Source organism: Microcebus murinus, chromosome X, assembly GCF_040939455.1.
Source record: "Microcebus murinus isolate Inina chromosome X, M.murinus_Inina_mat1.0, whole genome shotgun sequence".
Classification (NCBI taxonomy): domain Eukaryota; kingdom Metazoa; phylum Chordata; class Mammalia; order Primates; family Cheirogaleidae; genus Microcebus; species Microcebus murinus.
Genome location: NC_134136.1, coordinates 58,728,763 through 58,755,408, shown reverse-complemented (window position 1 = coordinate 58,755,408; position 26,646 = coordinate 58,728,763). Strand labels below are relative to the sequence as shown.

Here is a 26,646-nt window from a genome sequence, read left to right as displayed (position 1 = left end):
CACTTTGCCTTCCTTATTGGCCAGTGAACATCACATATGCCATGTACCTCCCTGACTCCACTTATGTCACTCACATTTTTTGACTGTTGGTATTTGTGTTTTGTCCATAGGAACTTCCACTACATCACCATTCTCCGAGACCCAGTGTCCCGGTACTTGAGCGAGTGGAGGCATGTCCAGAGAGGAGCGACATGGAAAGCATCCCTGCACGTCTGTGATGGAAGGCCCCCAACTTCTGAAGAGCTGCCCAGCTGCTACACTGGTGATGACTGGTCTGGCTGCCCCCTCAAGGAGTTCATGGACTGTCCCTATAATCTCGCCAACAACCGCCAGGTGCGCATGCTCTCTGACCTGACCCTGGTAGGCTGCTACAACCTCTCTGTCATGCCCGAAAAGCAAAGAAACAAGGTCCTTCTGGAAAGTGCCAAATCGAATCTGAAGCACATGGCGTTCTTCGGCCTCACTGAGTTTCAGCGGAAGACCCAGTATCTGTTTGAGAAAACCTTCAACATGAACTTTATTTCGCCGTTTACCCAATATAACACCACTAGGGCCTCTAGCGTAGAGATCAATGAGGAAATCCAAAAGCGTATTGAGGGACTGAATTTTCTGGATATGGAATTGTATAGCTATGCAAAAGACCTCTTTTTGCAACGGTATCAGTTTATGAGGCAGAAAGAGCACCAGGAGGCCAGGCGGAAGCGTCAGGAACAACGGAAATTTCTGAAGGGAAGGTTCCTTCAGACTCATTTCCAGAGCCAGGGTCAGGGCCAGGGCCAGGGCCAAAATCCGAGTCAGAATCCAAGTCAGAACCCAAATCCGAATGCAAATCAGAATCTGACTCAGAATCTGATTCAGAATCTGACTCAGAGTCCGAGCCAGAAGGAGAACCGAGAAAACCAGAAGCAAAGCCCAGGCCAAGAGCAGAACGAAGGCAACACCAGCAATGGCACCAATGACTACATAGGCAGTGTAGAGAAATGGCGTTAGATGGCTCAGAAAAGCTTGTGCACACTTCTCCCAAAGCGCCACTGAAGAGATGGCATATCTTAAAAGATGAAAGTGTCCAAACACATCCTGCTTCCTTAATTCTGGAAGTTCAAAAAAATTTAGATGTTGCCTTTACAGTTGCCTTTCAATTAAATGTTATACTGTGCGTGGGTCACACAAATCTTAATATGTAATTAAATTGTCTTTTTTTTTTTGTTGGACTATTTATGAAATCCAAAAGCCGAACCAGACTCACCAGAAATTGCTGTTTTTAGCTATTTCAAGAAGTTCTTAAATTAGTCATGGAGACAAACATGAAACGTGACCATTTAACTTATGGCTAAGAAATGGACTTTAAATTATTCATGATGCACTAAGACCCAATCTTGGAAGCATACGTTTTTTTCCCCCAGGGATAAATATAAGTATAAACATAAAATGGCTAAAATGAAACACAAAACCTTTCATTTTCTTCTGACTTTAACAAGGAATCTATTTAAATAGAATAACAACTGATGATAAATTTTACCAAACTGTAAAAATAAAAAACTCCTCTCTCAAACATGGGTAGTTTTATGTAAAAATATTGGCTTTTCAAGAACAGGACTCATATCTTATTATTTAAGAGATGTTTAAAATTTTAAACTTTTTCTAACTTTTACTGCTTAAAGGTTTTAAACAGGGTGTATCTCATAGCAAACAAAACACTATTTTTTTCCAAATGGAACACCAATATAAAGATCTAATTTCCAGACACGTTCAGGGCACTGTAATTTCAACAATTCTGGAATCTTTTTGGCGCTGCTTCTCATTCATTTTAAGGCTTCTCCAAATTGTGCTCATTCCAAACTAACCCATGTATAGAATCTTTCTTCATCATCTAAATGGTGTGTTGCTGAATTTATTGTGGTATATAATCCTGGATTAAAGTCAGGACTTTCTTTCTATAGAATTGTCTTATCAATGTTTGTGTAGTGAGGTCCTTATCAAGAAACTCTTGAACAGGATAATGTGTCTAAAATTATTGCTGAAGTTATTCTTGATCTGATAGAACTGAACCTGAAATGTGAACTGTTATTTACTTTTTGCACATCTTTATTGTAATGTTTCCAGTTGGGCTGACTATTTCTAGCCCATTAGTTCTTTTTCATGTTGACAGATTTGTAGAAAATTACAAGAACCAAAAATGGTAGAATAAGCATTAGGATAGCCAGAGTTATTCAGTAACACCAAAAGCTGCACCTTGATACTTTGGGCAAACCCTTCTACCAGGTTTTTGTTTAACAAAGAACAAAAGCAAAGAGTGTTCTGCAGTGAGGTTAAGTATCAGGAACATATGAGTTAAAGAGAGTGATTTAGTAGTGTAAGTCTGTGCAAAAACACTTTTATGGTATCGATTATGAATTGAGCAACGTATAAAGAAGTATGTAACCCGCTATGCTGTCAAGCATCATGATTCTGGGCAGTTTTCATTTTATGGATTTTGCTACTCTTTTGTAAGGACTTGCACTAACCTCTTGGCTAGAAATCAAACAAGGTGATTGGAAGTGACATTTATGTTTTCAAGAGGGACATGCTTAGAAGTGTGACTATAAAATCATATCTTGTACAATCTGCTTGTGTGTATAATCTAGTTTCATCTGTAATAATACGGCCACACGCTGAACAAGAAGCTGAGCTTTTGGGTTTAAAATGGATGTTCTTGACTCTGAGCTTGTATCACTATTTCTAGATTTTGTTTTGTCTGACAGTATTGCAGGCCTGGGAATTCTGAGACCTAAAAAACTAAAAGGAATTTTTTAAAAAAAACACACCTTGAAGTCAAAGTGTTTTAAAGTAAAACTATTTTGTGTACATTGTGTTTTTAAAATAGTCTGTAGATCACAATGGTATTTCAATTTTGTTTAGTTTTAATTGAAAATGTTTGCTCTTAAAACTGATAGGTACTGTTGGAAAGCAGGATGAAGCCTGAGCCAGTGGAAAAGCTTGTTACAGGAAGAAAACATTTTGTGTTATTGCTGTGGTGTGCATGGTTTGCAAAGATTAAGTGCATTTTTTCTGTCTATACTGATGATTGTATATAGGGGATGTTATAAATATACATTTTTGTCATCATAATGTAAATCTCATGATTTCATCTGTAAACATCTGTCCAATGGTGTAGCTTTACAAACCATTCACTGATTTTTGTGTAATTTAACAATAGATATGAAATAAAGTTTAAATTACAGGCTCTGAGTAATTTCATGATTTCAAGGTTTTTAGCCACTAGACATTGTGACCTCACCAACCAGAAAAGAATTCTTTTCTTACAAGGCCTTTCATTTCTTCCTCTTGGCAGCCAGGTATGAAAATGAGATGGCCCATTCCAACCCCCCTCACTAAAATGCCCTTAATTTGGGGTGGTTCCTTCTGGGAATCATGTTTTAAGTAAAACAAAGTTGTGTATGAAACACAAGCCTTGCTATATAAATGAAATATGCATATGTTTTAATTGAAAAGTTATTAAAATATATACTTGCATATTGAAGAGTATGTAGCAAGGAAAAATAGCACTTTTTATTCTCCCCTCTATTTTTGCAGGGTAGAGGTTAAAGGTAAGCATTAACATATTAGCGTTTAAAGTCAAGAACACAAAATGTACGCATTCTTTGCAAAGCAATCCTTGTGGTTATGGGTGGGGATGATTTTTCCTTGCCCCTTTCCAAGGAGACATTAGATATCAGTTCCAAGGGATTAGAGGGAAGAAAGCCACAAATTTTTGGGGGGGAATGTTAAGTATCCTCAGCCTGTAAACTATTTATACTTAGGTTTTGCCCACCAACCATTTATAGAGCAACAATTGAGTGGCCAAGGGTCTCAATTGTATAAAGATCCCATGGCTCCTTGGGAAGAACGGTGAACAGGAACATGTAGGCCAAGAACCTGAAATATTTGGGAACTAAAGGTTGGTTCCCTTTTCCCTTGAGGAGAGTAGGTACTTAAGGAGAGCAGGGTACTCTCCTTGAAGTGGAGAAAAGGTAGAAGACCTGCTAAGGAAATGGGCTATTGAGCTAGACCGGAGAGGAGCTAGAAGAAAGAAATAACTAATTGTCTCCGTTCTTAAGGACTTAATTAGAATTTTCTATAGGAGTTATAACCAAGTACCAGCAGGACTACCTTTAGCGGGGTGGGGTCTAAAAGTGCTGTCATACTTGCAGGGATGGTTTTCTTCCATGCAAGGTGGGGTAGGGGCTGCAAAGAAACATAAAAACCACACACTGGGCCTGAGCCACAGAAGAGGACCACAGAATAGTCCAGGCTGGTAATGTGAACACACAGCTTTCTTGCATTGTCCTGAAAAACAATGTTCTTGACACTTGAAAGTTGGGAAGGTGGCGACTAGGGTATTCCTCCAGGACAAGTAGCAGCAGTGGGCCAGGAGTTCCTTCTCATGTCTTCACGATTAAACTAAACAAACAAGACTGAGTGTTTTGTGGAAAATGCTACCAAGAAACACAGTGTAGGCCGACTCCCCACATAACCCACTGGGACCATGGAATAAGGCAATTCTAATCTCTCACATGGCAAGAAAGAGGTAACAGTTTTAATTGTCAAAGGAATTAGATCAACACCTCAAAAATTCCAATATTCACTCAGACCTTCACAAATGGGCAAAGCCCTCAGAACTTCAGGAGAAATCTATCTTGAAAACAAAGCAAATTAGCTGTTTCTCGGTGCAAATGGCATTATTCTGAGCAGCTAGGGCAGGAGTCCCAAAACTACTACCCTGGGGCCAAATGAAGCCCTTGGCCTTCTTTTGTTAATACAATATTATTGGAACACAGCATGCCCATATCTTTGCATATTTTCTCTGATTGCTGTCATGCAACTGCAGCAGGAGTAGTTGTAACAGAGATCTTATGGCCTAAAAAACCCAAAATAGTATTGTCATGCCCCTGAGAGAAAAAGCTGGTCAACTCCAGAACTAGAGAGCCAATCAAAATTTCCTAAATCTTGAAAATGTGGCAGAGTTTATAATGACCTCAGATCCTGAAAGAACAGAGGAGTATGATTCAAACAGCATATTTTCTAGTAGCATACATTTAACATACTATATGAGTGTCTCTGCTTTGGACCCAAGAGCAGGGGAGAACCTGATCTTTTCTCTCAGGGTTGAGGGGATCCAAATGCTATGTCAGTGGGTATAGGCAAAAGTTTAATTAGTTCTTCAGTAGTCTTAGATACTTGATGTCCACCAGTCCCTTGGTGTATGCCTGTGTGTGTGTGTTTGATCACATGCTTATAAAAATTAAAACAATACATAAGTCTGTAAAGTAAAAAGTGAAATTACCTATACAACTCCCACTCACCCCAAATAAATGCTGTGATTATATTTCTTTCATACCTCGTCACATTCACAATCTAACATATCTCCCTCTCCCTCTCTTTCTCACACACAACCACACGTACATGTATAATATTTATTAAAAAGATGAAACCATATTGTTCTCATTGTTAATCAATTTCCTTTAAAAAAAAAAAAAAAAAAGCTCAACCATGTATCATGGTTTCCCTCCAAAATGGGGATATAGAGGATGGTTTACCCTAACCCTTCAAACTGATTACTGCTGATGTTACAGGTTGAGAATATAGACTCTAGATTCATGCTGCCTGAGTTTGAATCCCAGATCTACCCCTTACTAGTTTTGTGACCTTAGTCACTAACCTCTTTGTGCCTCAGTTTCCTCACTTGTAAATGGAGAAAATAAGAGCTACAACTTCAAAGGGTTTTTATGGAAATTAAATGAGTTAATATTTTAAGGCACTTAGCACAGTACTTGACACAGAATAAACTTTATGTGTTTGATAGTATTATTATTATTGTTATTAGCATGAAGGCTGAATGGCTACTGATTTCACATTTCTTCAGTAGGTAAAAACTGACTCTGAGATTAAGAATTGAAAATATTGGCAAGAAAATAAGCAAAAAAGATGAATAGTAATATTTCCTGTTGTGACTAATTTAAAAAAAACTTTTCTAAAAATAGACTATATTTCAAATGAAACATAAATGTATAAAGACCTATCCTGAGGTTTACTTCTGAGCTTTGGATGTAGCCAGTGACGGAAATATTCTGAAAGATCTAATCTTCAAAATGCCAAGTGAGTCACAGATGCTCTCTCCAGCGATCAAAGTGCATTATCTGACGTCCCTGGCTGACTGGGGACCTACTTTATCACATTTAGCCAAGGATGACTCACTTCCATCCTCCCTCCTTTCCTACCCACCTCTCCACCCAACATTGCCAGCGTAGGAGCCTGCCACTTGCCGAGGTCTGAGAGGGCTCTCAAGGCCTAGTTGCCTCTCTCACAGGTCTGACTTGGCGCTTGGAATTCCTACACTCCAAGTCTCTGGGTGAAAGCAGCATGTCCAGAGGCGCCTATTAAAATACACATGTGTCACCTATTAAAAGTTAGCACATATTAGTTTATCAGATTAGCAATCACGGAAGGGCCCTCAGGGAAGGCAACACAAGGGCCTTGTAAATTCAGGTAGTTCACTTCACTTAAAAAAGAAAAGAAAGGAACAACAACAACAAAAAAAACCTTTGCATCTATCCCATTTGAATTTTTAAATTTCAGTATTTTTGCCTTAAGGACAGGATAAGGTTCAATAATCCTCATCAAATCACATTGAGTTGTATAAATTCTATTCTCATTATACCTGGTTCAATCTTGTGACTTCACTAATGTTGGTAAGATTTAATGATGCCTAACTGGGCCTAAGAAAAGTTTAACAGCTTTTGTGACTTCAAAATGCTCTACTGGATTTCATGTGACTTATGAGGACTTGAGAGGGATTGTCAAGTCTTAAAATAGAGTGCTATACCATAGCTTCATAGGAACTAAGCAGCCAACTAGAGCCAATCCTAACCAACCTTTTCTTGGATTCATCTGAAACACAAGAGTGTTTTTTTTTTTTTCCTCAGGCCTGAAGGAGACCTTCTATCCCCCTAAAACTACCTAGAACAAGATTACGTATCCATCAGGACTCTTGAGATTACATGGCAAAGAGTTTACGAATTTGGTCAAGGGGTAGATTCCAGCTTCACAAAGCTGAACAGCCAGAAAGGAAGTTTAAGTAAAGAGCCTCCACACTGAGCAGTCAAGATGAATAGGATTTATCAAGGATGAGCTTGACCTAATAAGCACTAACAGGCATCAGCAGTTGTCAAGTTTCTCAACCCTCCCCAGTGCCCATTGCAGTTGAAAACATGCTTTCCCCAAACTCCTGGGGCCTTACGGGGTGGTCGTTGCATTCATTTCCCAGCACTCTCTCTCTAGGGCAGGTTTCTATGTTGCCTACCTGAATGGCCACAATGTCTTCTTAACTATCCTCCTGTCATCAGCCTCTTTTTTTGACCACCAGATTCCTCCTCCTAAAGCTGGTTCTCCAAACTGAATCCATGAACCCATGGCCTCAGCATTCTCCCTGATGTGTTGGTTTAAAAATGCAGATTCTCTGGGCCCCACTGCAGATGTTCTGAATCAGAATCTCTAGGGTGGAAAGTGAAACAGCCTTTTCGGTGAGATCCCAGGTGATTCCAAGGTGCTCGTGTAAATTGGAGAGTGACTGTTCCAAAGCGTGGGTCTGATCACAGCACTGCCCTCCCCAGGAAGCACTGGGGCTCGCCACTGTCTGCAGACTGAAGTCCACACTCCTCCGCTGAAGGCACAAAGCTCTCCACAATCAGACCCCCGCTCTTTTTCCAGGGCCACCTTTGAATATCACCCCACTTGAACCTTTGCTTCAAGCTAGAGTTCCTTACTCCTTGTCCCAGTCATGGGCTTTCCACAATGAATTTGAATAGGAGTTTATCAGGTATCATCGACTCATAAAATCCTAAATAGGCTGACTGACATCTTAAAAGAGTTTTAATGAAGTCAAATAACTCTTGGTGAGTGAAAAGTGAGTGGCAACCAATTAAAGCAAGCAAGGTTGGTAAGATTTTTCAACCCCAAATGTGTCCATACAGAGTAGAGGAAGCCAACCCCAGAGAGACACAGTTCAAGCTGGTGGAAGTTTCTTGAGGTATGGAGACTATCAGGTCATTCGGATACATTGGAAGCTCTACTGTCATTCCCAGCTTGATTGGCATAGCATGGGCCACCATGCCATACCTGGTAGCTAGGCCAGCCCCAAGCTCTGGGAGCAAGTGATCCTGAGTCTGGAAACCTTTATTTAATCAGGTCTATCTTGCTGATCTGTTGTCTAGCCTTTGGTAGCTTGATTTTCATCTTGTAGCTCGTTCACTTGACAAACCTGTATTGAGCATTTTACTGTTGAGTTAGGGCCAGTGAAACAGGAAGCCAGGAGGAAGGGCAGAGAATGCTTATCAAGAAAGTGGTCTTCAGTTGCATCCCTTTCCCAGGCCCAAGAGCCCTGCTCTAACCTCTCTCCCACCCCACCACCCGTGAGTGAAATGCCCTGGTGGAGCTGCCTGCCTTCGTGAACCTCCAAGTGTTTTCCGCTCATAGAAGCTCTGTGGAGGAAGGTTTTGACAGTTCAACTTGAAGATACTTAGTTGGTCCTATTCTTGGATGAAAATTTCTGAACGTGAGGGGCTGGAGATAGTTATTACAGCCCCACTCCACTAAGGTAAACTAGTCCTTGTTCATCCAGGAGACCTCAATGCCTGCATCTGCCCATATCCTGGCCAGTGTGGAGCATCCCAGTCACTATGGTAATGATGATGATCTGCACCTTTTATCAGATACCTACTGCATGTCAGGTGCTCTTCTTGGCCATTATAGAATAACAACAGCAGCAGCAGTTAATTTGGGTTGCAATTGTATTATAGCTCAGTGTACTAAGTACTTATATGCATCATCTCATTTAATCTTCACAAGCACCCTGGGAGGCAGGAATAATTCCTTCCCACATTTTACAGAGGAGTATGATGAGACAGAGGAGAGCTTAATTAACTTGCCTAATACTTCAGAATCAAACCTGGTTCTAAATCCAGGGCTCAGTCTCTTCGTCTTATTCATTATTTAAAACATTTTATTACAGGAAGATTCAACCCTCTACAAAAAGTAGAGAGAACAGCACCATGAACCCCCATTTCCCCAACACTCAGCTTCAGTAATTAGCAATCCAGCCAATCTTGTTTAATCTATGTCCTCCCTGAATTGCCCTGCAATCTGTAATATATCCAAGCAACTCCCAGCCGTCATTTGTAAATATTTTGTTATGTATGTATCTCTAAAAGAAGCTTCATTTCATTTTTCTGAAAACACTGACCCATAAGCTTTATTATCTCCCGATGATACAAAAAGGTAAATTGAGGTTCAGAGAGGGTTGTCTCAGGTCACACAACTAGTGATTGGCGGGTCTGGGGTTCGTATCCAGGCCTACCTGCAAAGCCTTCACTTCGCTGGTGGTCTTTTCGCTGAAACTAGAGTTTTCTACTATAGCAGAAACTTCCTCCAGAACAGCAGTTGGGGATGGGGGCCCCTGAGTTCCTGATACAGCAAAGTTAGGAAATTGTTTCTGGCTTCTCTAATAATTAACAGTGGGTTCTTTTCTAATTAGGAATACTCACAAAGCAACTGGCTTCCTTTGGGTCCTTTAGATTCTACCCTGCTCAGCACTTGTCCCTGGACCTGCACATAGCCAGTCCAAATTTTTGGAAGGGAATTGCCTGGTCACTTTCCTTTGGAGAGGCAGCCTGGGATCCCCTGACCCTTGAGCCCAGAGACCCACAAATATTCTTCAAGTTCTCATAAAAGGAAGCAGCCAACCTTGGCCCTTGGTGTCAGGGTTTATGCCCAATAATTCTGCACTTTGCTTTCTGCAGGCCTAATTCCTGGTCCAACTGTAGAGCCTTAGAGAATAATTTAAATGTTCACCAATATGGTTTTGATCTTTCTGGTCTGAGTTGGGCCCTCTGCTCTTTATAGATTGCATTTCTTATTAGAGACCATCATTATACAAATCTATACACTATAGTTCTATAAACTGAAGAGAGGACGTGATCTTCACACTAGGTGGATGAGGTACATCTGGAGCAGCAAAAATTCTTTTGAAATCATCTACAAGTATTCTTAAAGCTTCTTTTAGCTCTAACACCATCAGGAAAAACCCATGCAAATTTTCACCCCTCTTTTCCCATTTTACAGGTTTACCTTGAAATCCAGAGAGGGCATTGACTTGCCTAAGGTCACACAGGGAATTAGCAGCAGAGCAAAGACCCAATCTCAGGTCTGTCTCTCTGGGTCTGGTGTGCACTGCACTGCCCTGGTGTTTTAATAAAGGATTTTTAGCATTTCTACATTTCTTTTGCACTCTCTCTGTTCCATTGCTTCCATTGCCTATTGACTTTCAACTTAAAGCAGAATCTTTTCTGGAATGTCTGTTACAATAGTATAGTGGTCAAGAGTCCACAGTCTCTGGAGCCAACTTTTTCGGGTTCATAATCCTGGTTCCATTCCTCATTAGCTGTGTAACCTGAGGTAAATGACTTCATTTCTCTGAATCTTACTTTTCTCATTTCTCAGACTGAAATTATAATAGTATTTACCCCATGGACTGTGGTAATGATTAAATGAGTTAAAGCACACAAAGCATTTTAGAATACAGTTCTGGCACTTGGCAATTTGACTGGATTAATAGTACCAAACATTTCTAGCACTGAAGCAATTGATTATTGTTTTGACTAATATGTATTATTCATTCAGTACATTTTAATGGAACACCTACATTGCTTTTCTTGGTAAGGTTTTACATTTCTTTCCCCTCCATTCATTGTATTTGATAAGTTACCCAGTAATTGAATGCACTATAACAAAAAGGAAATTATTTCACCTAAAATCCCTGCAGAGACAAGATTTCTATCTTTCCTGCTTTACATTTTTCTCCTGTTCTCCCCTCATGGGGTCTTATGCTGTATTTTACACATAGTGGGCATTTTGTTGGACATAGCAACACCTGCCTAAAGTTGGCTGTCCACAGGATCCCTTGTTTGTTGCATCAACCACATGCTCTGCCTTTTCCACGACAATCACAATTTCTATTATTCTATTCCATTGCCAGTCACATGCTCCAGTTTGTTTTTCTTTCTTTCTTTTTTTTTTTTTATTGAGACAGAGTCTCACTCTGTGCCCAGGCTAGAGTGAGTGCCGTGGTGTCAGCCCAGCCCACAGCAACCTCAAACTCCTGGGCTCGAGCAATCCTGCTGCCTCAGCCTCCTGAGTAGCTGGGACTACAGGCATGCGCCACCATGCCTGGCTAACTTTATATATATATTTTTTAGTTGTCCAGCTAATTTCTTTCCTTTTTTTTTTTTAGTAGAGATGGGATTTCGCTCTTGCTCAGGCTGGTGTCAAACTCCTGAGCTCAAATGATCCTCCCGCCTCGGCCTCCCAGAGTGCTAGGATTACAGGTGTGAGCCACCATACCCGGCCCAACATGCTCCAGTTTTTGTTTTGAAAAGTAAGGCTATCTTTAGTATTAGTACTAAATGTTAATATTATTTCATGCATTTCATTTTAATCCCTGGTGATGTATAATTAACAAAATGGTATCTTTGTAAATAAAGCGTCCTTGGTGAATATCTTTGAGCATCATTTTTAATTCTTTAGTTTGGCATTCAAGGGCCTTCATGATCTGGCCCCTGCTGACTTGCCTGTCTCATCTCTCAACACTTGCCCCTCACACTGCCAGCACCAGCCAAGAGGAGCTATTTGAGTTCTCCAGTCGTGCCATCGTCTCTCATTGCACATCTAGACATTTTGCACATGCTGCTCTCTGCCTTACATGCTGTTCCTTTTCCCTCTCACTCTGCTCTTCTCCATTGTCATTGAATTCTCCCCCACTCAATAACACACACACACACACACACACACACACACACACGCCTGTGCAAATGCACCCTCTTACCTTAGTTAATCCCTACTCTTCCTCATACTCTGCTTAGATCATCCCACTTCTGACAAGTCCTCTCTGACCCTCCCCAAACTGGATTTAGTCCTGTCTCCTGTGTCCCTGTCATGGTATCGGCTGCCATCCCAGCACTTACTCCAGCACAGCAAACGGTCTTTTATGCGGCTGATTAGGATCTCGTCCTCTTTGATTTAAATACACTTTCCAAAACTTGGTAGGGGTAGGTGTGTCTTTGGGACAGTTAGACTGTCTGTGACCATTTCCCTCACTCATTCTTATGACCGCTTATTTGCCTCCCTTGCTAGATTGTTGGTTTGGAGAAGGCAGAGATGTGGCCTGTCCTAGACACTTCATAGATCCAGCACCTCATACTGTGTCTTGGTAGTCATTCACTCATTTGTTCATTCATTCAGCAAATATTTACTGAGTACCTAACCTACTACATGACAGAGTCTGTGGTCATGCTGGATATTCAGATGTGAATAAAAGAGATAGGACACCCGCTCTTGAGGAACTTTCAGTCTAGCATTGGAGACTAATAATACTCAAAACATCTTACAAGTCAAGTAGAATGTCATATCACGCTAAAGGGCATGAAGGAAATGTTAATATATAGAGGAAAGTGACAAAGGGCAAGAGAGGACATATTTAGGGTAATCAAGGAAGGCTACTCCAGGAGGTGGCATTTAAACTGAAACATGAAGGATAAGAAGTAGCTGGCCATGAAAAGAGGCATGATATCAGAGGAGAAAGGAGGCATATTTTAGATACACAATACAACAGTCCCCCTTATCCATGAGGGAATACATTCAGAGATCCCCAGTGAACCCCTGAAATCACAGATAGTACCATGTATACATTATGTAGACATACATTATGTCTTTTCAATTTGATAACTGAGATGGCTACTAAGTGACTAAAAGACAGGTAGCATCTACAGTGTGGATGCGCTGAACAAACGGATGTATCACACTCTGGGTGGGACCGAGTGGGACAGCAAGAGATTTCATCACATTCCTCAGAGCCGTGTGCAGTTTAAAACTTATTAATTGTTTATTTCTGAAATTTTCAATTTAATACTTTCAGACTGTAGTTAACCACAGTTCCTGAAACCACAGAAAGGGAGGACTACCGTACGTGTTTGTTGAATGAATTAATGAATGAGTCGTGGACATTTAAATGAATTCTATTGCAAAGGGCTTTTGTCCTGAAGGGTCACTTGTAATGGAATTAATCACCCCGATCTCCATGTTTTCTATCTTGCATTTCCTCTACAGGCAGTCCTGAACTATCCGTGGTCCAACATTAGTCCTTCAGCTGATGGTCCCTGCGATTATGGCAGGAGCTTTCAGCAGGGGGCGCCCCGACACTGTCATTCACTCAGTCAGCTTCCTAACAGGCCCCAAAGCACATGTCCCTGCATTCTGGCCCCTTGGCCTTGGGCAGCCTCCCAACCTAGCAACTCCTGTCTAGGAGCTCTCTTCCATCAATAAACGACCTTGTACATGACTAAATAGGACCTTGTCCTGTGTGATTTATATACACTTTGAAAAACTTGAGAGCAGGAGGCATGTCCTTGAAGGTGATGAAGTAGGGTGTTTGTGGTTATTTCTGTACCAGTTAGATATTAGATTCTTGGTCAGGAAGATAATCTGATGCCCCTTTGAACCTCTTTTATGAAGCTTAATACATATTTCTTTAAATTTTATTTTTTGCGTGCCTGCCTTATCTCCTTTACTGAATGGTAAATGTATTCTTTAGGATAAGAGTGTGCTTTTTAGACATTATCCATCTCCCATTATTGACTTGCTCATAGAAGACACTCAAGACGTGTGTTCGGATTAAGTTTTTCCTGAGAGAAAATTGATTAGGGATTTTTTCGTTGAATTGTATTCTTGGAAAAGATTCACTAAGTTCAAGGGCAGCTCGTGGTGTGGTGGGTTTTCTTTATGTGGGCCCATTCATAATGTGGCTGTATCCATCAGAGGTTCATTGAGAGAAAGAGAACCATAAGGATGTATATCTATGTATAAAGAGATTTGTTTCAGGAAGCTGACACCACACACTTGTAGGAGCTAACCGGTCTCTTTAGGGTAGTTGTGTGGTGTCTGATGCTGAAACTTGAAGTCCACGGGGCAGGCAGTTGGGAAGGGAAGATGGATATAAAGTAGAGGGAAGCAAGAACATGGTGGAGCCCATGGGGATAGACTAAATCTTGTGTTATTACTTGCTGCCTTGACCTTGATGTCATGGGTGTCCAGGAGAGGCCAGGACACAGTGTCATACAGCTAAACACACACACACACCTGGCCCAGAAGCTGGAGAAGGGAAAGACGGAGCAGTTGCAGGCCCAGTAACGCCCCCACACCACAGGGTGAGCCAGCAGGTAGGTAACAAGGTGTGTGAGCTGCAAAATGGTTGCTACTTCCCTTCTATCTTCCAAATCTCCCACAAGAATCTCTCTTGTGGACCACTCTAATCAAAATATATAGGAAAGGGAATACAGGGAAATGTAGTTCAGCCTAGCCAAGTTGACATACTACAAAGCCAACACAATGGCCTTGACTCAGCCCCAATCTTTGGAGCCTACAAACTGTCAAATGCTCCTTACTCCCGTACAGAAGAAGATAGTGACTTGCTTTCATCAACACTGACTGTGTCATAGTTGCCTGTTTGACTAACTGAGCCTCCATTTACTTTGATGATAACTCATGTAAATATGTCACACTGTTACATCCCTTAGACATGCCATTTTACTGGCTTGGTAAGGGATATTTTTTTCTGCAGTGTTTAAGTTGATTTTTGTTTGTCTATTTGTTGCTGTTAATTTTAATGAGGGCCCTTTTTGGGTCATTTTTACTGATAAAGCAAAATGTGATCTAGATCGTGAGCACACACACACATACACCCAGAAAGAGAAAGATAAGGAAACACAATGAGTAAACTTTGCTTAGCATTGCCTTTCCTTTCCAATTTCGTGGCTGAAAAGAGGAAAAGAGAAGACAAGATGGTGACAGACCCATTGCAAGGTTTCAGCAGAGAGGATCTTGGCAGGCTGCCTGTCGGCAGGGAATGTGCAGTTCACAGGTATGGCCACAAGATGGTGCAGTGACTGTGCATGTGATGCACACTCCGCGGGGATCAAGCCCCAGAAATATTCAGCGTTCTTGTTTTTCCGTGTGAAACCTAAATATTGGGAAGATAGCAAAAGTGGAAGAGAGCCGAGGAGTTTGAGTGTTTTACCAAATATTATCCACAGTGTTTGAGAATGAAGAAAATCTATTTACACCCATACTTGGCTCTGAAATCCTGGTGAAGGGTACCGGGTATGCAATCTGCAAATCTGTCAGTTAATTACGAGCTCTTTGCTTTGTCAGTTTATACAGCAAGCTACCAAACTATGGTGCATACTGGCACTTTTTATATGACAGATTCTGTTCCCATTGGACATGCTCAGTGGACTTTGGGGTGAAGGGGGACACAGATTTTTTTTTTTAATCCTTCTAACCACAGACTTTTCTCTCAAGGCCTGGATTAGGAAGTTCATTTACTTTATGCTGTGTAAGTTCTGTACAGGGTGGCAAAAAAACCCCATCAGTCCAAGATGGCTTAAGAGTTTCAATTCAGGTAACTTTTGATGCTTCCTCTGCTTTGGGCTTACCGGAGGTTAACTATGAGCCTGCTTAGCTTACCTTTAGCATGACGCCCAAAGGAGGCCATGTGACCTGTAGAGGCTGGCTAAAATTTCATACAAAATAGGCTTCGAAAGTGGTTGCAAACTATCTTTGAGTGCTTTAGAAAAGAATACACAACTAAACAGGTAACTCCTGGCTTGGCTTTGATTTCTTCACTGGTCAGGAAAATGAGTTCTACGACAGAGTTAGTAAAACCAGGTCAATTTTATTCTATTTAAAAATAAAACTTAAAGATCTATTTTTTAAATTGTTGATTGGTTTTCTTCACAGAAATCCCTATATAAAGGTAGTTTTGTTGAATATTGGACAATTTGATTTTCTCGGATTTTGTATGAGTGATCTCCCCCCACCCCCCACAAAAAAAAAGATAGTTTCAAGATGTTACAATAGATGAAGGACAAGTGACAATCTATGAGAAAATAACTATAGCATATGTGACAAAGAGTTAACATCCTTAGTGTACAAAAGAACTCATATAAACCAGTAAGAAAAAGATAAACCAATAGCCAAATAAATACTGGTCATTAAATGAACAATTCACAGAAAAAATATAAATGGCCAATTAACATTTGAAAAGGTGCTCAATTTGACTGGGTAATGTAGAACAGTCCCTAGGTACTGATGATGGGAAAATACAGGTCTAAACAAAAACATAGCTTTTTTTTTTTTTTTTTTTTTTTTTTTTTGCCTCTCAAATAGGCCAAAAAAACACAGAAGATAATATCTAGGGTTGTTGATGGTGTAGAGAGATACTCTCACAGACTCTTGAGAGTGAATTGGAACAGCAATTCTGGATGGCAATTTGGCAGCTTCTATCAAAATTTCTAATGCATATGCCAAGCAATTAGACTTTTAGGAATTTCTCCTATAGAAATACTTTGTGCATACAAAGGTGTTCATCACACTGTTATTTATACTAGAAAAAATGCGAGAAATGGGACTCAGTCTAATGGTCTATCAATTAGGCCATTAAAAATAAACTATCAATACCATGGGATATGCAGTTCTTAAAAGGAATGAGACAGAACTGCATGCACTGACATAGGCCAATCTCTAGTCTATGTAGTTGAAGAAATGTGTGTGTGTGTGTGTGTGTATGTGTGTGTGTAAGTATACAGAAATAGATCTGGAAGGACACATCCCAAACTGATAATACTAATTAGTTCTAGCTCTGGGGAGGGGATTTGGATTGTCGATGTGAAGGAACATTACCACATTTTGCTTTATGTACCTGTCTCTATATTTTTCATAATGAGCAGGTATTAAGGTATTATGAAATTTAAAAATAAATTTATTTAAAAAGACTTTACACTAGGATTATGAAGGTTATAATTTCTCTTCTTAAAGCTTCACAGCTACCCAAATAATCTTCAGTAACAAATTAAAAAGCTAAGACCTACATGAGATGGAGATTAATAAATATGGGCTCCTAATACCCACTAATTTTGTTCTTTTCAGGCCCACACAATTCACTTTCATTACAAGTTTTTACCGCCTGTTATCTGGCAGTAGCTCTCCAAGGGGCAATGTGAGGAGCTGGGGTAAGGAGCAAGTGGGATGGCTAGAAAATTATGTTTTTCTTCCTTTCAGCCTCCTTTGTTGCCTTAACTAATTGAAGAATGTTTTCCTCTTGACTTTTTGTGTCCTTTCTCATTTCAGGGCTTTCCAAATCACACTTAAACACAATCATGTATTTTTTAGTACTTGTCAGCAGAGTTTGGTGATCTGGCTAGATTTCGATTTTTGTAAAAGCATTCCAGTTTGCTTTCCAGGGCTCTGGGAAATTCTCTCTTCAGCCAACCCTGCATCTTGTTCTCCCTCCTATTCCATCCCAGGGAGTAATAGTGGCATAATCCATTTCTGGACCCCTAAAATTGTCCCCACCCTTTCCTCATGACCACCCAGGGCCTTCTATCATGGTTTACAGCTTGTTGAAAACATTTGCCTTCTTGTACTGCATTTTCTTTAATGATCTTAATTTCTGAGTATCCCTTGCACCATGGTAGCCTTCCATGAAGGCTCTATCCATGTTCAACTCCTTAACTATTTACTCTCACGGGAAAAATGCTATGATGAATGCTATCCATTTTAGCTGATTATTTCACCTTCTTCACTGAGTGGTTACCTTAAACATATTCCTAAGGCATATTTGGCAATTTGTGGCCTGATGTCCTTTTTTCCAATAGACCTGTAGATTGCTAGTCACATATCACTGTCAGATCCTGACCTGCAGTTACATCAGTAAGTGACTTTTCAGCCTTCTCCACTGGCTCCTCTGATCTGTACATCTATAAAGAACTCATCCTCTGAGATCTCCATCCCATGATTTATTTGCTCTCATGCCTTAACTCTCTTTGACCTCCTTTTTGTCTTGTCCTAAAAGGTGGCATGTATCAAAGATTAGTGTCTTATCTTCTTCTACCCTTCTTTCCTATACTCTTCTAGATTGGTTTCTTTTTGTCATTAGAGGTGGAGAATACAATAGTTACCATATGGCATGTAATTTCTTAGCTCTGGGTTTAAAATCTTCATTACTTTGTTTTCCTATAATTAATAGGCATGTTTTATCTTCCACCCACTGAAGCATTGATGAAAATATTAAATAGTGTTAGCCTTAGGACAGTTCCCTGAGAAACACAGTGCAGTGTGCTTCTCTGCCTCTGGTTCTTATTGAACTATCAAAAACCAGCTGGTCAGTATTATCCTCTTGTGCCAATTGTATATGGTCTGAACCATATTTTTCAAGCTAGTTAATGAGCGGGTCATGGCTGGGAGCAGATTCAAAAGCCTTTCTAAGGTCAATACATATTGTGTTGTATGCTACCCCAAATCCATTAGGTTTATCATCTGTTTCCAACAAAAATTAGATTAGGCCAGCATGACTTTTTTTCTTCATGATGTAGTGCTGATTGTTACTCGGCACCCTGTGCCATTCTTATCCTTTTTATTTTGATTGTGAAATTTTAAAAATGTTGTCCTGTGAGTAAAATTGGGTTTGTTTAAGCTTTCATGTCTGTGCTGACTCTTCACCCATTCTGAAAAGTTAGATTTTTCCTTGTCCTTTTTCTATTCTCCAGGAACTTTGGTTTCCAAGAATTTCTGAAGATGGTACAGTAGTTCTTCAAAGAATCATGATTCTTTACAGATTTCAGGATGAAAGTCCTACAAGACCATTTTGAATGGTCAGAATCAATTGACATTGCTCAGTATAAATTCTGTGTACACAGAGGGTTGGGAAGCCCATGTTACCTGTCATGACTGCAAATGTGTTCGTGTGTGCATGCACACATTAAAGTTTCCTTTTACTTTAATGTCATGTTTTCAACCACCTTCCCATATGATCAAACACAGTCAAAGAACCACACTATTTCTCCTCCTTCTATGCAATATGTAATAGTTTCCCATACATCTGTTGCTAATAGAATCTTATTCCTTCCTTTGGCTCTCTCCATTTTAACTTTAAATATAGTTGTTTCAAATCTTTTGTGGGCAGGAGAAAGGTATTAAGAAATAAATCCATTTCCTAATGTTCACACCAGTAGATTTGTCACGATCCACTTATGCCAAGGACTGCAATTGTTTACTCCCGGAAATAATGCTGGGGAAGGAGGCTAATACCTCGCAGAGCCTCATTCTAATGCCACAGTGAGGCTTGGCATCCAAAGTTTAAATGACTGATCTCCAACGGCATAAACCCCATGCTTTTTCTTTACATCGTACAATGAGTCTTTTAAGATAAATACATAAGAGAAACTTGTTATCTGGCTTTTGCTGTTTAGATCCCCCTCGTTTGTGTCACAATTCTGTTTTCATTAAGTGTAAAAAGTAGAGAAGTAATTTTATGGATGAAAGCCTACCAAATTCATCCTCATGTTTTGGCAGACAAAAAAACCCCCATAACTTCTTATTGGAACTTTTCTGTACTCATCTTTGCTTTCTATCAGATTAGAGGGGAAACATAACAGTACTATTATGGCCAATAATAGCTAACTTTTATGGAGTGCTTATGATGAGCCAGGTTTTGGGCTTAAGCTTTTTTATGAAATTAGCCTCTATTTTATACTGGGACTAAATGGAAATTTGGAGGGATTAAGTGACTTGCCCCATGTAAGATGGGTAAAGAGTGGCAGAGTTGGAACACTCTCTAGTAGTACTGGAGTTTGGCAGTCTGAGCGTCTGAGATAACTTTTTTTTCAACATTTTATTGTCCATGAAATTAGCATCCGTCTTACAATTCATGACATCCTAGATTCTGTTAAATAGACAGAATTTTAAATAAACAATATAATTTCTATTTAAAAGAAACATTTTAATATTTTAAATGTTGGAGAAAAATTTATACTGAGTCTCACCATTTTGTTATATTTCCTTTAAGTCTTTCTTTAATGCATAATTTTTCTTATGATGTGTTTGTTTTTACATGGTTCTGAGAATACTCTACATGCAATTTTGTATGCTTTTAAAATTCTAACTTTATAGCATAGGCATTTTCCCTGCTGTGTTTTTAAAAAAATGTTACATAGTAATCAATCAATGGAATGTACAGTTTACTTAGCTTTTTTCCATGAGATTTAGCAGTTAAGCTGGTTTTTGTTTTAATTATTATTTATATCACTGTATTAAAAGTTTTTATGCATCAAGCTTTGTGGTATTTCGAATGACTTAACAGAAATGAAAGTACTGGATCAAAGAATGTGAACCTCTTTAAAGTTCTTTATAAACGTTGCCGAGATTGATTTCTGAGTTGGTTGTACCAATCAACAATCTCAGGGGCATGCTAAAGGGATATCAAACAAGGAGAAATTTCCATAGCTGTCTGAGGCTGTGCCTGAACTTTCACCATTTGATTCATTTGTAGAATCATAGAAGGTTAAAGCTGGAAGGGATGCTGAGAATTATATATTATAATCTATCTTTATATAGTCAGAAATGCAGAGCGGTTGTGACTTATGAAAGTTTTCCTAGGGAGTTACAGGAAGAGCCAGGAATTAAAACATTTGGCTTCCAGTTACATGTTTTTTTCTCCACTATTATTTTACACATTCCCATCCTGAATCCTTCTGCCTTTTCTGTCTTGTAAGGATCCCATGAATACTTGCAGTTCTTATTTAAGACAGGGTCTTGGTTGGGCAGGGTGGCTCACGCCTGTAATCCTGGCACTTTGGGAGGCTAGACTACAATGCACACTATCTGGGGGATAGACACACTTATAATTTTGACTCAAACAGTACAAAAGCAATTTATGTAACCAAAATGTTGGTATGCTTGTAATATTCTGAAATTTAAAAATGAAAAAAAAAACCTGACTTTTTCCAGCATCCCCAGGAGTCCCTTTCTTGCCCATTCCAGTCACTATCCCTTCTGAAGGTGACTGTTCCTTGCATTCTATCACCATGGATGAGATCTGCCTGGTTATAAAATTTGTATAAATGAAATTATACAATAAAAAAAGGAGAAAAATTAGCAGGGCATGGTGGCCTGCACCTATAGTCTTAGCTACTTGGAAGGCTGAGGCAGGAGGATCGCCTAAGTCCAGGAGTTTGAGGTTGCTGTATGCTAGGCTGACGTCACGGCACTCTAGCCCAGGTGATACAGCAAGAGTTTGTCTGAAAGAGAGAGAGAGAGGCAGGATCTTGCTATATCACTCAGGTTAGAATGCAGTGACATAATCAAAGCTCACTGCAGCCTCTAACTCCTGGACTCCAGCAATCCTCCTGCCTCAGACTCCCAAGTAGCTGGCACTAAAGGCATGCACCACCATGGCTGGCTAATTTTTAAATTTTTGTAGAAACGGGGTCTCTCTGTGTTTCCCAGGATGATCTCAAACTCCTGGCATTTGGCTTCCAGTTACATGTTTTTTTTTCCCACTATTATTCTTCCAGGAAGAAATGATCTTCCTGTCTCAGCTTCCCAAAATGCTGGGATGATAGGCATAAGCCACCGCACCCAGAAAGTATTTATATTTTTAGAAAGGATTATAGAAAGACAGAAAGGTGGCTGGGCGCGGTGGCTCACAATTGTAGAGCCACTTGTTTCCAGATTCTTCGCACCTGCTCTGCTGCTGCCCTTCTCCTTCTTCCTCTTTCCCTGCTCCTATTCCTCCGTATGATCACAGACCCCCAAAACAAGGAGCCAACTAGGTAGGAGATCATACAGCAGTAGAAAGATATTACTTATTCATTTTGGTTGTTTTTATTTCAATAAATTTAGGAAGAACAAGTGAAGTTTTGTTGCATGAGTATGTTGTATAGTGATGAAGTCTGGCTTTTAGGTGTACCCATCACCCAAAATAGTGTATATTGTACCCATTTTAGAAGTGTGGAATTTTTCTGAAAAACTCATTCATCAAAGTAGCAGATACTTTAATAATTTATGCTCCTTGTTCTCAGGCTTTATCACTGAGCTGCTACAACAGCTTCCCAACAGCCCGGCTTACATCCAATCTTGATCTTCTAATTCAATCTGCAAACTGCTGCCAAAGAGATCTTTCTAAATTACAAGACTGATCATGTCACTCTGCCACCATAAGTGGTTCCAAAGTCCCTCATTTTCTCAGGATAAAGTCTGAATGCCTAAGCACGGCCTTCAAAGCCTTGTGAGACTTAGGTCTTGATTATTTGTCTAGCCTGGTTTCCCCTCACACCTCAGACACATCTCAGCCATGGCAAATAGTCCACAGTTGCCAGTTCATGGCTTTTCATGTCTTGAGGGAGGGCCTCCATGTAGAATGAGTTTGGGCTGTGGAGTCAGCATGCCTGTGCTCTCTAGTTCTAGCTTTACCACTTACTTGGCTCTATTGAACCTTTCAAAGTCTCAGTTTCCTTATCTGTAAAAGGTACATAAGAATGCCCACTTTATGATGTTTTGTGGGGATTTAAAATAACATGTAGAAAGCACCTACTATAGTGCCTATCACATAGTAGGTGCTCGAAAGATAGGGATGATGATGATTATGATGACTAAACAATGTCATTGTTGTCTCTGGGCCTTTGTGTATTCCTAGATAGGTTTCCTCTATCTAGAATGCCCCAACTCCCCCTTTCCTGGTCAGCTCTATTCATCCTTTACAATCTGGTGTAAATCTTACCTCCTCCAGTTTTTCTAGGCCCTCTCTCCCAGTCTCCTCCTTTATGGAATCTCCTTTATGGTTCCATAGCATCCTGTGTTGACCGAAATGACAGTACACTTCCCAGCATGGCATTAGTCTTATAGTTCCTTCACTGTCTAAAGTTTTAAATGCCCAAACCTTGGAGGCTGGTGCTCTGAAAATCCATTCTGAACACAATCTTGCTCTTTTCTCATTTCTGAAAATGAATGTTTAAAGGTGCTCATGTGTGAGCCCTCTCTTTTCCATTAACTGAAGGTGAATATTTCCATTGCGTCTTCACCTTCCTCTTCAATAAGTGCCGTCCCTGTGCTAGGAACGGGCCTTAGGTGTCTCCCATACCTTATTCCACTCAATCCTCTTAAGAACTCTGCAAAAGAAAATGAGTCCTCTTTACAGATGGGAAAACTGAGGGTCAGAGGATTTCAATAACTTGCCCAAAGTCACAGCTGGGTGCTTCTTGGGGTGACCTGCCTGAAGAAAAGTTGCATCTAGAGCTTTCACACTTGGATGTGGGCCAATGGCAATTGATAGGGATAAACATTTTGAGGCAGAACCAAGAAACAACTGGCAATCAATCCTCCACGCAAAGGTAGGCAAGCATCCTGGCCCTGCCACTCACCAGCTGTGGGAGCTTGGCCCACTTAATTTACCTCTCTTTTGCCTTGGTTTCCTCATCTGTAAAATATGGATAATATTAATAATGGTCCTAACCTTATAGAGTTATGGAGAGAATGAGATCACCCAAAACATTGAAAGTATTTAGCACAGTGTCTGGCATGTAGTAAGCACTCAGTTAAATGTTAGCCATGATTATTGTTTTTAGGAAAGAGAGGAGGTGAGGGAAATGTATTAATAATAGTATTACTGCTAGTACGTCCAAAGGGGAATAATCCCACTTCTGATGGTCAGAAATAAGCGAAGAGGCAAAAAGCCAAGAAGGTAGTTGAAACAATGACAAGCCTTGAAATAAACCACTCCATCATTTCATCCTTTCACAGAGAGGCAAGCCAGTGAGAGCTATACTCCAGCCTTTGGAAGGTACACTTATATAAGCACTGGGGATTTTGAAAGAGAAGATAGCTCCAAAGCATTGAGAATGCCTCAGAAATAATACACTGGAAAAAAGAATCCACATAGACACAAAAAGAATTTTAAAACATTAAATATAGCCACTGTTATTTATAATGTTTTTATGTTTATGTTTTTCTATATGTATTCCTGTATGTATGTAATTTTAACAAAATGCAAATCATACTGTAAATCCAGTTTTTAACATGTTTCTCTAAAGTAAAAAAAGACCTTGAATACCTTTTCGTGCCATAAAGTATTCCCCCACAACATAATTTCTCATATCTGTCAAAATATAATTCTGATTATACAGCCACATGATTGTGATGAGAAAGAATAGGGGAGGCACCCCAAGACACTGGTGTGTTCATATAAGAAGCTCTAGGGTATGCTCGGCTTTGAAAAAGGACACATTCAAAACCTGGTAGGACAGGATTCTGAGCATTGTATTTCAGTGTCATTTGCAAATTTGGTCACTTTGTCTTCTAGGTGTTTTCCCATGCCATTGACTGTGGCATGGTGGCCGTGATAAGGTGCATTGCAGACCTCTGACTACAGAGAAAGAAATTGACCACAGGCCTCGGTTGCTGTGCTCTGAGATGCTCTGCCGTTTGACCTCTGACCTTGACTTCTCAGGATCAGACTTACATTGCAGTCTGAGGCCACTCCCAGCCTCTCTGGTCCTAGCCCCAATTTCTCTCATGCACGTTTCCTTCAATGAAATCTTTGTACGTTTAATCCTGTCTCAGTACCTGCGTCATGCAGGACCTGAACTGATACACTGATCAACAGGAGAGCAGGTCAGGGGATCAGAGGCCTACTGCACATGTCTCACTGCAGGTACCACTGGGCCATCAGACCAGGATGCTGACCCCTAGTGACCTTGAACTGCTCTAGGTGATGATCTACCTGTACCTGGTCAGGGCCATTTGGCCCAGTTAAACTCCCAGGGGCTGGCAGGAAACAAATTTATCTCTTTGGTACTGAAAACCAAGGCTTTGTAGGAAATATTTTTCTTTTTCAAATTGCAGATGTCCTCGCTCACTTATGGTGTATGAAACTGGCCAATCCCAGCCTCATTGAGCAGCTACATGCTGACCCTGATGATAGATAGCATCAGTCCATCCAGTTATTTGGCCAAAGCCATTGCTCCCGATATTACCACCATCTCTGCCAATAATTACAATAAGAGCTAACATTTATTGAACACTTTGTGCCAAGCACCATGCCAAACTCCACACACAGATTATTTTATTTGCTTCTCATAACTACTCTATAAGGTAGGCTTTACATTTTCCCCAGAGAAGTTGTTTGCTGTAGGTCATGTCAATAATTAATGATGACATTTAAAATCAAGTCCATCTCATTTCACAACCTATGCTCTTAATGACTAGAATGAGCACACCTGTAACAGACTCAAGACAGCTTTCCTGTCAGCAATATGTCTAGGTCAGGACCTCAGGCTTTACTCACTGGACTGGACTTGCTTGCTCGTCAGTGACCTTGACCCTCTGCAGCCCTGACTCCCACCCCAAGATGGGAAGAGGTGCTGGATAGGGTGGACTTGGGTAAGGGGTCAGGACTGAATTCTCCTGCAGGAAAGTCTGTAGCTGAGAAGACAGCAGGTGTGTTCTGATCCCGACGAGTAAGCTGGTAGGGGAGCTGGGATTACAGGAAAGCCTGTGCATTTTACTCTTTACATTTGGGGATGCCGTGCTCATGAATGAACTAATTGAGCAATCATGGCCTATAAGCACAAAAAAGTAAACAGAAATGATTTAGGCAGGGCTTTTTTTTTTTTTCCTCCCAAAAAGTCCAGGGTGATTTTACCCAGAGACATAGTCCTCATTTGTTTCACTAATAACACTTCATGGCACCGTGACTGCCTTAATTGCTGCCATTCCTCCTGTGGCAGATGAAGTATCTGTTCTTTTATAACCCATGGGATGTGCAAGAATTAGCATAATAGCACTACCTCCACCCCTGGTGGCAGCTCAGCCAGCACCCAGGCACACACAGACCATCATCTGAGTCAATTAGGAAGCTACTGAGTGTCTCTTCAGCTACTCAGCCCATGCTGGTGACAGGTGCTCGTTAGTTCAGCATTAGCACCGTGCCGGTAACGGATGGCTGTGTCTTTTAGTTACACGCGCTGATGGGCACGATGCTTGCCGCTGCTGCTACCCCTACTGCTCTCTCCTATCGCGGCTTCTCCATCTCAGCATTATGGGGACTAAGCTGGTTTTGCTTCAGGGAGTTCCCTCCTATTGACACTAAAGTCAAAGCAGACCTGCAGCTGGATCTCCACACTAGTGGCAAACAAGCAAGAGGGGACAAGCGTGGAGCTTTCTAGCTGAGGGGCTCTGGCACATGCGTTCCAGAGGTTCAAGCTACTGAGCTTCAGAATTGAGATGAATTCTGAGGCATTTCTAGGGAGTGGGAATGTTTGGGCAATTCGGTAAGTCTTTGTTAGACACTTATTATGTACACTTAACTGGGCTAAGTGCTGAAGGGAGGGATGGAGAAAGAAAGAGGAAATTCATCATTATCATCCTCATCAACGTCATCACCGTCACTACTGTTTATCGTGTACCTATCAAGTGACAGGCACTCGTATACGTCATCTCAGTAGCCAGAGAAGTATTATGACAGAGGTACCACCCTCATATTACAAACCAGGAAACTGACTCTCAGAGTGGCCAAATAACTTACCCAACTTCATATACAGCTAGCAAATGGCTACGCTAGGAAAGGCCACAATGCCTCTCCACAGGGAAATCATGTTTTGTTTGTGATTAAATAACATATAAATATAAAATAATCTTAATTTACATTTCAAAAGTCTATATGTCAAATTA

The 26,646-nt window shown here is 40.5% G+C and overlaps 1 protein-coding gene across 1 annotated transcript in view; it reads left to right on the top strand.

Moving 5' to 3' along the window:
* The window catches only part of HS6ST2 (heparan sulfate 6-O-sulfotransferase 2), a 295,540-nt gene extending 292,164 nt beyond the window's left edge, over positions 1-3,376 (top strand). Inside the window, exon 5 of the mRNA XM_012764767.3 lies at positions 111-3,376. Coding sequence (XP_012620221.2) covers positions 111-990 — 880 coding nt within the window. The 3' untranslated portion in view covers positions 991-3,376. The remainder of the gene's footprint in view (positions 1-110) is intronic.
* The last annotated feature ends 23,270 nt before the right edge of the window (positions 3,377-26,646 follow it).